Here is a 13,341-nt window from a genome sequence, read left to right on the forward strand (position 1 = left end):
TTTCCCCAGCCACTCTGGGCGGCTTCCATAGAAACCAAAAATACAGTAAAATATCACAGATTAAAAACTTCCCTGAACAGGGCTGCCTTAAGATGTCTTCTAAATGTCAAGTAGTTATTTATCGCTTTGACATCTGATGGGAGGGCGTTCCACAGGGCGGGCGCCACTACCGAGAAAGCCCTCTGCCTGGTTCCCTGTAGCTTTGCTTCTCGCAATGAGGGAACCGTCAGAAGGCCCTCGGCGCTGGACCTCAGCATCCGGGCAGAACGATGGGGGTGGAGACGCTCCTTCAGGTATACTGGGCCAAGGCCGTTTAGGGCTTTAAAGGTCAACACCAGCACTTTGAATTGTGCTCAGAAACGTACTGGGAGCCAATGTAGGTCTTTCAAGACTGGTGTTATGTGGTCTCGGCGGCCGCCCCCAGTCACCAGTCTAGCTGCCGCATTCTGGATTAGTTGTAGTTTCCGAGTCACCTTCAAAGGTAGCCCCACGTAGAGCGCATTGCAGTAGTCCAAGCGGGAGATAACTAGAGCATGCACCACCCTGGCGAGACAGTCCGCGGGCAGGTAGGGTCTCAGCCTGCGTACCAGGTGGAGTTGGTAGACAGCTGCCCTAGATACAGAATTGACCTGCGCCTCCAAGGACAGCTGTGAGTCCAAAATGACTCCCAGGCTACGCACCTGGTCCTTCAGGGACACAGTTACCCTATTCAGGACCAGGGAGTCCTCCACACCAGCCCGCCCCCTGTCCCCCAAAAACAATACTTCTGTCTTGTCAGGATTCAACTTCAATCCATTAGCCGCCATCCATCCTCAAACCGCCTCCAGGCACTCACACAGGACCTTCACTGCCTTCACTGGTTCTGATTTGAAAGAGAGGTAGAGCTGGGTATCATCTGCATATTGATGGACACCCAGTCCAAACCCCCTGATGATCTCTCCCAGCGGCTTCATATAGATGTTAAAAAGCATGGGGGAGAGGACGGAACCCTGAGGCACCCCACAAGTGAGGGCCCGGGGGTCTGAACACTCATCCCCCACCACCACTTTCTGAACACGGCCTAGGAGGAAGGAGCGAAACCACTGTATAACAGTGCCCCCAGCTCCCAGCCCCTCTAGACGGTCCAGAAGGATGTTATGGTCGATTGTATCAAAGGCCGCTGAGAGATCCAGCAGAACCAGGAAACAACTCTCACCTTTGTCCCTAGCTCGCCGGAGATCATCAACCAGCGCGACCAAGGCAGTTTCAGTCCCATGGTGAGGCCTGAATCCCGATTGGAAGGGATCCAAATGGACCGCATCCTCCAGGCGTGCCTGGAGTTGTTCAGCAACCACGCGCTCAATCACCTTGCCCAAGAATGGAAGATTTGAGACTGGGCAATAGTTGGCCATACTGGCCGGGTCTAAAGATGGTGTTTTAAGAAGCGGTTTAATGACTGCCTCTTTCAGCGGATCTGGGAATGTTCCCTCACAGAGGGAAGCATTCACCACCACGCAGAGCCCATCGCCCAGCCCTTCCCGGCTTGCTTTTATTAGCCAGGATGGGCAAGGATCAAGGAGACAGGTGGTTGGTTTCACGCGTCCAAGCAGACTGTCCACATCCTCGGGGGTAACGGGTTGAAATTGATTCCATGATCCCCAGCTAGCAGGACCAGTGGTCAGGGATGATGGGAATTCTAGTCCCAAAACACCTGGAGTTTTCCTATGCCTGCTTTAGGGTTTTTTCATATATTGTACATAGTCATATATTGTTTCTTCGGATGCGGGTGGCGCTGTGGGTTAAACCACAGAGCCTAGGACTTGCCGATCAGAAGGTCGGCAGTTTGAATCCCCACGACGGGATGAGCTCCTGTTGTTCGGTCCCAGTTCCTGCCCACCTAGCAGTTTGAAAGCACGTCAAAGTGCAAGTAGATAAATAGGTACTGCTCCGGCAGGAAGGTAAACGGCGTTTCCGTGCGCTGCTCAGGTATGCCAGAAGTGGCTTAGTCATGCTGGCCACATGACCCGAAAGTTGTCTGCGGACAAACACCGGCTCCCTCAGCCAGTAAAGCGAGATGAGCGCTGCAACTCCAGAGTCGGCCACGACTGGACCTAATGATCAGGGGTCCCTTTACCTTTACCTTACACTTTTTTGTGCCTTTCTCTTTTCTTTTTCTCTTTTTCTTTGCATCACTTTATTTCTTTGCAACTGAAACCCCTTTCAATAAAAAATATTAATACAAAAAAGGTTGATAACAAGGTATGAATATCCTGCAGACTGTTCAGCACTTTGCATGGACAATCAAATAGGGCTCCTCCTCCATTTCCAGCATTATATGCTGCTGTCCCAGAGAAACCCATTTTTTCTGCTTTTCGGATCAATGCCATAAATGCACCTTACAGGCTCCTCTTTTGAAAAATGCTTCCAGAAACCAGACCCCAGGAGTTATTAAAACAAAAGTCAGCTTTCCAGGGTACGTATTTATTAACCAAGCTCCCCTTAAATTGTTTTTATTAGAAGACCAGGTTCTTCCATTCTCCCTATCTCAACTCATTTCAGAACCAATGGATGTTAGATTAAGATAAAGTATCACACTAGGAGGGGAAAAAGTTTAAGCGCAGCTTACGCGGTGGAGGGGGTGAGTGCTTTTCTTGTATTCAAATGCAAATGGAGCTGAAGAAGAGAAAAAGAAGAAGATTGATATGTATTTTATTCCACCTACCCAATTTGGCTTTAAAATGAACAAATACCAGCCCTACAGATAATGTACTTCAATGCTTGCCATCAGTTGGACCTCGTGAAGCCAGCCATGAATCACAGAGCTGCTTGAGGTCATTATCATATTGGGGGCTTGGCAGAAAAGCCCTGCTCACACAGTGTATTAGTGACAGTCTGACAGCATCCCTCTACTTCCCACTCTACAATCTATTTAAGCCAACCCCCAAGTGACAAAACCTCAACTAGCATCCTCTCTGAAATTAAGGCTAATCCTTGATCCTTCCACTAATGTTAGGCAAGGAACTGATAAGATCTGTTAATAAATTGTTATAATGGCAGGCTTTTGGCTGTGACGTCCGTGAAGAAATGTTGCAAATAAATGCTGCACATTCATGCAATGCATTGCACTGATTGTTAGAATTCCTGCTCCATGGTTGCAGTCATGGGATTTTTGTCTATCACATGACGACGTATGTTTTGACTCCACAGAGTGGGAAGTGACGGAGACGGGATGTTTGTGTTACTGTGTTCCGTGAAGTGGGACTATTGTCCTTTGTTTTTTCTCTTTGCTGTCTGATGCTAAAGAGAGAGGGAGCCATGTTGCAGTGCTCCATGTGTGTTTATATGTAAATAAAGTAGATTAGCCAAAATGCTGAGTTGCTGAGGTCCGTTACGTAAGCTGTGAAGTCTCTGCGGATCCGTAAGTGTGCCAATGTCGGTTGGCATTGGTCGCTGTGATGTTCGGGCAGAAGAAAGCTTTTGAAGCTCCCGAACGATCGACCAGGAGGGAGGGAACATGCCAGTCGGGCATGTGTCTCTGCCAGGGTCCTACTTGAGTGTAGGACGAGCTCCTGACATTGATATCCCCCCAGGAGCATATACAGCATGGCTCTCGTCCTCCTCATTTAATCCCCAGAATAGCCCAGTAAGGTAGGTTAGGCTAAGAGGCAGTGACTAGCCCAGAGAGTGTAATGGTAAAGTGGGAATTTGAACTCTTGTCTTCCAGGCTAATCTAGAGGAAAACAATAGAATGGGGAAAACCAGAGCTCTGTTCAAGAAAATTGGAGATATGAAAGGAACATTTCGTACAAAGATTTCCATAATAAAAGACAAAAGTGGAAAGGACCTAACAGAAGCTGAAGACATCAAGAAGAGATGGCAAGAATACACAGAGGAACTATACCAGAAAGAAATGGATGTCTCGTATACCCCAGGTAGTGTGGTTGCTGACCTTGAGCCAGACATCCTGGAGAGTGAAGTCAAATGGGCCTTAGAAACCATTGCTAATAACAAGGCCAGTGGAAGTGATGATATTCCAGCTGAACTATTTAAAATTTTAAATGATGATGCTGTCAAGGTGCTACACTCAATATGCCAGCAAATTTGGAAAACTCAGCAGTGGCCAGAGGACTGGAGAAGATCAGTCTACATCCCAATCCCAAAGAAGGACAGTGCCAAAGAATGCTCCAACTACCGCACAATTGCACTCATTTCACACGCTAGCAAGGTTATGCTCAAAATTCTACAAGACAGGCTTAAGCAGTATGTGGACCGAGAACTCCCAGAAGTGCAAACTGGATTTAGAAGAGGCAGAGGAACGAGAGACCAAATTGCAAACATGCGCTGGATTATGGAGAAAGCTAGAGAGTTCCAGAAAGACATCTACTTCTGCTTCATTGACTATGCAAAAGCCTTTGACTGTGTCGACCACAGCAAACTATGGCAAGTTCTTAAAGAAATGGGAGTGCCTGATCACCTCATCTGTCTCCTGAGAAATCTCTATGTGGGACAAGAAGCTACAGTTAGAACTGGATATGGAACAACTGATTGGTTCAAAATTGGGAAAGGAGTACGGCAAGGCTGTATATTGTCCCCCTGCTTATTTAACTTATATGCAGAATTCATCATGCAAAAGGCTGGGCTGGATGAATCCCAAGCCGGAATTAAGATTGCCGGAAGAAATATCAACAACCTCAGATATGCAGATGACACAACATTGATGGCAGAAAGTGAGGAGGAATTAAAGAGCCTTTTAATGAGGATGAAAGAGGAGAGCGCAAAATATGGTTTGAAGCTCAACATCAAAAAAACGAAGATCATGGCCACTGGTCCCATGAACCTCCTGGCAAATAGAAGGAGAAGAAATGGAGGCAGTGAGAGATTTTACCTTCTTGGGCTCCATGATCACTGCAGATGGTGACAGCAGTCACGAAATTAAAAGACGCCTGCTCCTTGGGAGAAAGGCGATGGCAAATCTAGACACCATCTTAAAAAAGTAGAGACATCACCTTACCAACAAAGGTCCGTATAGTAAAAGCTATGGTTTTCCCAGTAGTGATGTATGGAAGTGAGAGCTGGTCCATAAAGAAGGCTGATCGCCGAAGAATTGATGCTTTTGAACTATGGTGCTGGAGGAGACTCTTGAGAGTCCCATGGTCTGCAAGAAGATCAAATGTATCCATTCTGAAGGAAATCAGCCCTGAGTGTTCACTGGAAGGACAGATCATGAAGCTGAGGCTCCAATACTTTGGCCACCTCATGAGAAGAGAAGACTCCCTGGAAAAGACCCTGATGTTGGGAAAGATTGAGGGCACAAAGAGAAGGGGACGACAGAGGACGAGATGGTTGGACAGTGTTCTCGAAGCTACCAGCATGAGTCTGACCAAACTGCGGGAGGCAGTGGAAGACAGGAGTGCCTGGCGTGCTCTGGTCCATGGGGTCACGAAGAGTCGGACACGACTAAATGACTAAACAACAACTTCCAGGTCCAACACTGGCTTTCAGTTTGTGTGTGCAGGCATGCACGCACACAAACACACAAATGATTAGTTGAATTGTAGAGTTGGAAGAAGCCCCAATGGGCCATTTATTCCAACTCCTTGCAATGCATCGAAGGCATCCATGACAGATGGTTATCCAACCTCTGCTTAAAAATCCCCAATGAACTGGATATTCGGCTAGTGACTTCACTTGCCCTTTAAACTGGACGGCTGCTTCCATCCTATCTTGTTCTATCTTATCCAATGAAGGTATAACAACAGCCCCACAGTGGGCAAGACTCTAAGTAGCTTGGAGTGATTTTTCATAGGGGTGTATGGAGAAATGGTGAATCCTCTCGCCTTCCTTTCCTGCACTGCAGTATGCTGAGAATTGTAATAAATCAATACATCTTTAAGGCATACGACATTTCCCTATATGCTAACCCAGAAAGACATTTGACTCCAAGTTGGCAGGCTGCTTGTCTCCTGTTTCCAAGCTCTACTTTATCCTCCCATCTATTGAAGGATCGCGGGCAAATCCAATGTTTTTATTTTATAAGGAAAAAGAGTTCTGGTACTCACCATGAAGTTGTTGCAGCAAATGCCACATGGGGGGGGGGAATTGTGCTGATACTGCATAGCCTTGCACACACCCCCGGGGGGGGGGGAGGAAACCACTGGGCAAATCACTTGCCTTGCTATTCTGACTCAGTGGAGCACTCAGACTGGCTTGGGAAGTTGCCATGCTCTAGTTCTCAAAGACAAGGGGCAGGTTTATTTTTATTTATTTTTTAAGCATCAGAGGCATCTGCTTTGGAGGTTTCAATCCTTGGGGAGGCAGCTCTGTGGAGCTTGTACTAGGAAAGAAATGGTACATTAACCCTCTTCAGTCCCAGGAGATAGCCCTCCTCCTCTCCGAACAGGACTCTTTCGCAGCAAATCATTGGCACTAAAATATTGAGCACCAGAAGACTGAGAAGCGGAGCATGTGGAAGTGGGCTTCCAGAAAAATTAACTAGAGCTTCATTTGAGTCACCTGCAAAACTGGTCTCGAGGCTGCCATTCCATGAAAAACGGATGGATATAAAAATGCTGGTCCCCAGAGTTCTATCACTGTCTTCACCTGCTGAAGGAATCATCTTCGGAGGGTGACCTGGAGCTCCCAGGACCAGCAGCCAGTGTTGAGGAGCCATGAGGCAGATCTGGGGGATCTGTGGCCCTCAGAGGACATGGCAAACCAACCTCCACCTCAAGACATGGGTAGCCCCTTCATGGAATTGGAGGTGGATGCTGAATAGTTTCCAAGTCTTAGGAAGCACAGATGCTTTAAGGCAGGCATGGCCAAACTTGACCCTCCAGTTGTTGGGGGACTACAACTCCCACCATCCCTAGCTAACAGGAACAGTGGTCAGGGATGATGGGAACTATAGTCCCAAAACAGCTGGAGGGCCAAGTTTGGCCATGCCTGCTTTAAGGTGCAGTTTCAGTTGGCTAACAAACTGCTCACCAGAGAAACAATGACTCCTCAGGAGAAATATGATTGTTGTTGTTGTTTTGTTGTTTAGTCGTTTAGTCATTTAGTCGTTTAGTCGTGTCCGACTCTTCGTGACCCCATGGACAAGAGCATGCCAGGCACTACTGTCTTCCACTGCCTAGTTTGGTCAAACTCATGCTGGTAGCTTCGAGAACACTGTCCAACCATCTCGTCCTCTGTCATCCCCTTCTCCTTCTTTCCCAACATCCGGGTCTTTTCCAGGGAGTCTTCTCTTCTCATGAGGTGGCCAAAGTATTGGAGCCTCAGCTTCAGGATCTGTCCTTCCATTGAGCACTCAGGGCTGATTCCCTTCAGAATGGATAGGTTTGATCTTCTCACAGTCCATGGGACTCTCAAGAGTCTCCTCCAGCACCATAATTCAAAAGCATCAATTCTTCGGTAATTAGCCTTCTTTATGGTCCAGCTCTCACTTCCATACATCACTACTGGGAAAACCATAGCTTTAACTATACGGACCTTTGTCGGCAAGGTGATGTCTCTGCTTTTTAAGATGATACTCATAAGGAAGTATTTCAAGTATGTTCCAGGCACAGAGAGTTGGAATAACCTCTTGGCAGCAAATTCCTGATCTGTGCACTCCTGCCCAGTCACTGAAGCCCCCTAGGTTTGGACTGCCTTTAGACCAGGCATAGGCAAACTCCGGCCCTCCAGATGTTTGGACTACAACTCCCACCATGGGAATTGTAGTCCCAAACATCTGGAGGGCTGGAGTTTGCCTATGCCTGCTTTAGACCTTGCTTCTCATGCTGCCCCTGTGTTAGGATGTCAGACTGTGATTCTGGTACTGTCCCCTGTTCTGCCTGCCTGTCACCTGAAGCAGGACAATTGCACCAAAAAAGGCACACTGAAATATTGAATTTTAGCACATGCATGATCTCTTACCCCTGGACTGAGCTCAGGGACACCCGGTTTTGATTGGCAACAGAAGCTGGATTCACAAATCGCTTCCTGGAGTTCTGCTTGGCAGGTAAAACCGTTCTTGGCAGGGGAAGATTGTGTGAAAAAAGTTCCCTTCAGGTGCTGTTTTTTTGGTCATTGTGTAGCTGTTAAGGGCACAAGAGCCCTAAAAACAACCAAAATGTTACCTAACACCCCAGAAACCTGCAGATTCCAAAGCTATTTCTCATTGCCCAGTGACCAAATCTCTTTCTCAATATGTTTGCAAGTTTGAGTATGTGAGATTAAGTGTTTGACTTGAGAGCTTTTACTTAGTGTCCTCAAGGCTTTGGTATGACTTCCCAGAGGAAGTCTGATTGTGTCTCTTTTTGATGAGTTTCCAGAAAAAGTGTAAGGCTCATTCATACATAGAGACACTTTATGAGCAAAACTGAGGAGCTGAATGTGAGTCTGCTGTTCGTAATGCATTGTTTTGTGAAACTCTTGCAGTTGGATTGGAAATTTAGTGGGTTTGTTGCTATGACTTTTTATGAGCTACTTCAGATGATAGAAGAGGCTGCATTTACATTTCTGAAACAAATTAATCAACAAGGAACAAATTACGTCCCCACATTTTGCTCTCTTGCTCATTCACAAATTAACCTAATCAGCAGATATGAACAGCGAAGGAAATGTTTGTGCCTCGGGATAACAGATGCCAATTAAGAACAGATAGTAAAAGTCATGTTAATTTTTCATTCTAAGTATCACCAGAACAATCTCACAGCCTTGGTGGCAGCAAAATGAGCAATGAAGCAGGAACGAAAGTGTGGAACGGCTTTCGATGTAATGGCTCCTTTGAAGTCTACCTTGCCTAAAGTAATTATTGAAAGCTGGAGAGATCCTTGTTTGCTGTTTTAAAAGTTCTCCTGAGGAGAAAACAACCTGTCTCCATGGCTCCAAAAGATGGTTAGAGAAAGAAAAAGTTGTGAAGACCAATAATAAAAAAAAGTGGTAACACAGAGCCTGGATTCTCAAAATGTAACAGCAAATCTCCTTTAGAGTGCCCTTGTGGGCCACTGACAGGGAAACCAGGATGTCCTCCTAGAAGTTCCAACTCAATTTTCATGTATATATGGCCCAAGAGATGCAATGCTACCTTTTTATTTTTAACTCAGAGCAGTATTTTTCTTACCTACAAGCATCGGGTAAATATCTGCTCCCTAGCCAAGATTCACTTGCTAATTACACTGCATACCAAAAGGCTTTCAATAGTTAATTGGAATCAAATAACCCAACAAGGTGGAAGGATAGATCGTGAAGCGTGAAGCTGAGGCTCCAATACTTTGGCCACCTCATGAGAAGAGAAGACTCCCTGGAAAAGACCCTGATGTTGGGAAAGATGGAGGGCACAAGGAGAAGGGGACGAAAGAGGACAAGATGGTTGGATAGTGTTCTCGAAGCTACCAGCATGAGTTTGACCAAACTGCAGGAGGCAGTGGAAGACAGGAGTGCCTGGCGTGTTCTGGTCCATGGGGTCACGAAGAGTCGGACACGACTAAATGACTAAACAACAACAACAACCCAACAAGGAACCAATGGTCACAAACACAGCAGTAGGGAGGGGTAACATATTTCTGGAGCTGAAGGAACAGGTTAGCAAGAGTAAGTTTTGAGTGCCTGCGCATGCACACATGCACACACACGTTAATAACTTAGAAACTGTGAGAAGTTATGCAAAAGAACAAGGATGATGAAAATTGCAGCTGACAAGCCACTATCTATCTGTGAGAAGAAATCAAACAAACCTCAGGCACTAGCTCTACCAATACTGCCCTCTATGAGGCCCCACCTCTGTTATCTGAAACTGTAACATCTCACATGCTCATCTCATCAATCAACACAACATCCTGCGCCAGCATCACACAGCTCTAACATCTGTCACACCCAGTTCCAAGACACCTTGTCCCTGTAGTCAGTTTGGCAGAGGACAAAATACACTGGACGTGAGAACACAGGTCAACCAATAACTAATATAAATATCCATGTCAGGAGCTACGACATTCAACATGAATTGTTTGGGCAAACTCTTTATTTATATGCACCATGTTCAACAACTGTAGTTATTTTGATACAACGAAGAATTCTGGGGAGGGGAAAAAATCAGTTTTGTTCGAAGAAAATCCTTTCTCACCCACTTTCCCTCCAACGGATGCTTTAAAACAACATTTTTAAAAAGTGGCACTTTTAGTACTTCATGTAACATTCCTTTATACACAAAACATTAAAAAAAAGAATCCGTCCAAAAAGTATAGTGAAAGCCCCTCCATGTCTTAAGATTGGTCTTAAGATGCCAGCAGTACAGATTTCTGAGAATTCTCTCATTTCAATAGGCAAATTAGAGTGTGGATCGTTTTTAAGGTTAGACATAAACAAGGCTGAAGCAATATTACCTTGACAACACCTGGCATACACGACTATGCTCTGTTGTTTTCCTTTTATTGATTACTTAAAGCCCAGCATTGTGTGAGAAAGAAAGTGCATTTCAAGATATGCTTATTACCCGAAGACCGTTATACCCAGCAGACACAGACAAGAGACTCACAGCCATAAGAATTCTGCTTCCTTGGGATAACAAGGGCTTACCTTTTCCTGCTCTGCAACATCCTTTCTGAGGTGATATCAACAGAACTGCACACAATATTCATATATTCATAGCATCACATAACAGTGTTGTGATATTAGCGCTTATGTGAAATTAGGATTTTTATTTTTATTTTGCACTTGGCACTTGTTTACACTGCATCACATTTGCCTGTTTACTGTCACAGCTCACCTTGTTTGCAGATATTCTTTTGAGTATCCTTGCATTCCCTTTATGTTAAAATCACCTTGAACAATTTGGTATATAACCAGCAAACAAGACTACCTCACCAGTCAATCCTAACCCTAAACCAGTTCCCCAACCTTGGGCCTCCAGCTGGTTTTGGACTACAACTTCCATCATCCCTAGCTAGCAAGACCAGTGGTCAGGGATGGTGGAAATTGGTAGTTTGAAAACAGCTGGAGACCCAAGGTTGGGAGACACTGACCTAAACCATTTATGAACAAAAAGCACAGGTCCCTATCAGGAGGATCCATAGACCCCTGGTACCAAACTGTATGGGAAACCACTCTGTTAGAAAAACCATCCAACAAATTGAAAATATCATGGTGGCAAACACAGCAAGACACCTTCGCTCCTGCGTTGCTCCCCTTTGTCACATACACAGGCCAACAAGACAATGATCTATCCCCTGACTACAAATCAATATGGCGAACAACCCAGCAACACTTCCCTTTCACACAATCAAAACACACTGCAACCAACCATGCTCTGGGCTCTTTGATCTCTTGCTCCGCCAGCAAAAATAGGACACCTATCCAGGCGACAAAAAAGCACCACCCATATACTCTGTAAAGAAGGAAAGCTTACAGCAGTGGTGTCCAAACTTTTTTCAAAGAGGGCCAGATTTGATGAAGTGAAGGGCCGTGAGGGCCGACCAAAGGGCTGACCACAGTTGTTGACCTTTTTTTAGGATTTTACCCCAAAGTTATTGAACTATTTTTAGGACTGAAGTTGTTGAGCTTTTTAGGATTGAGGTCATTGAGGGGTTTTTTTGGATTTTACCCCAGGAAATAAACTGCCACAGGGGCCAGATTAAACCAGATTAGGCCCCCGAAATGGACTTTGGACATGTCTGGTTTACAGTCTCCCTCACCCCCTTCCCCTTCTCTATTTTCTCCTCTCTCTTCCCCCCACTTTTCTTACCCTCACAACCCCACACTGACTACAACAAAAATGTCTCGAATGGACTGTAGTTGAGCTGTAAGAAAGACTCTACGATTTGAAAATAGAGACACTAAATGTACTCTTGTTACTTATGGAAAATCTTATGGAGGGAGGCCTACACTTTCTACATCCCTCCTGTCTATTTATTCCTATTTTCTGTTTCTTGTTCCTTAAGCAGTTACTGATCCCCAAGAGGACCTGAGGTGGGCCACAACATGAAAGCTGTTCGTAGCAACTTGCAGAGTGACGTTGGGGGTGGGGGTTTGGGGTCAGTGTTTCTTGGAGAGCAGCTGGAAAAACACGACTGCCTCCTGCATTTTCTTCCCCAAGGAATTTGAGGAAGCATCAGTCCAAGCTCAAAACACCACAAGGAAGATGTCACCTATGCATAGTGAACTTACCTGGCACTTTCAAAGGTTGCAGATGCTGACTTTCCAACAGCACCAAATCCAACGCCAACAGCCAAGCCCTCTGAAAGAGAGAAAGAACATGGTAATGTAGTAACCTAGCAGGTGGCTTGGCTTATAGATGGACACCCTGCATAATTCATTCTCGCCCACTTTAGGATTTGGCCACGCAGTCCTTGAGCTGAAAAAGGCTCCCCACCCCATTTTTATACTTTATGTGTCCTGTATAAGGATATGACTTGTTGAGCTTGATTTTGAACTTGTGGGTTTAGGAAAACGAAGGATACTGAGTAACACAAGATCCATTTGCTGTTGTTTACTGTCTCTCATCTCCTATATATTTTGGAAAGTTGTTGGCCTCTGTCTGTTTTCTATGCATTTTGACACCTCTTAAGATATTGTAAACAGGTTTGCAAGGTGCTTCCTGATATGAGGAACAGGTTTTTGTCCATGTATGGATACAGTTGGACACCATTTTAAATCAAGATGGCAGACTGAACCTGTCAAAACGCCACTGATTTTCATTTCACTTTTCATTTGTATGCTGCATTTCTATATTCTATACACAAGGCAGTTTACAGGAACAAAATATACAACAAAGAACACACACCTTATTATAATCTGATCCAATACAAAAAATATTGTAATAAAAGATAACTTTAAAATGGAATGACTTGTATCAAATAAATAGTCAACAATCTTTCAGAATATAATAGTAAACAATAAAATTAACTCTCAAAATGTCAGCAAATAATAATTAAACAGAAATTTACTCTTAACAATCACAATAAATAATTACTAAACTATGATCTATAAAAAATAACTGCAAATCACAATGCATCAAATACCACAATCAGTGCTTTTTTTTCTTAAAAAAAATGTTTAGGGGTACTCTCATTTTCCTACTCATATTGAAATACTGCCCCTCAATGAGGCCAAACTTAGATTCACAAAATGTTATGGGTATGTGTACCCCTGCGTCCCCCCAGAAAAAAGCACTGACCACAATACGTACAAAGCTATGTAAAAGGATCAAATTGATAACCGCTATTTCAAAACAGCACTGAATTGTTTTGGTTTCTTAGAATTCCACTAGTTAGTTTGCTGTCATTTGATTAACTATCTAAATATATCAACATCCCTTTGTTTTGCTTAAAAGAAAATGGCATGGCAATCTTAAAATCACTAGCTCTTCCCCTGAAGTATTGCAAAGAA

General features: G+C 44.6%; 1 protein-coding gene across 3 annotated transcripts in view; it reads right to left on the reverse strand.

Moving 5' to 3' along the window:
* The window catches only part of SLC39A11 (solute carrier family 39 member 11), a 273,374-nt gene that overhangs the window by 39,150 nt on the left and 220,883 nt on the right, over positions 1-13,341 (reverse strand). For all 3 annotated transcript variants that reach the window (XM_080994926.1, XM_080994925.1, XM_080994924.1), the window contains one exon: positions 12,121-12,190. In XM_080994926.1, the coding sequence (XP_080851052.1) occupies positions 12,121-12,190 (70 nt within the window). The remainder of the gene's footprint in view (positions 1-12,120; positions 12,191-13,341) is intronic.

This window comes from Podarcis pityusensis (genome assembly GCF_964106645.2).
Source record: "Podarcis pityusensis genome assembly, chromosome: 2".
NCBI lineage: Eukaryota > Metazoa > Chordata > Lepidosauria > Squamata > Lacertidae > Podarcis > Podarcis pityusensis.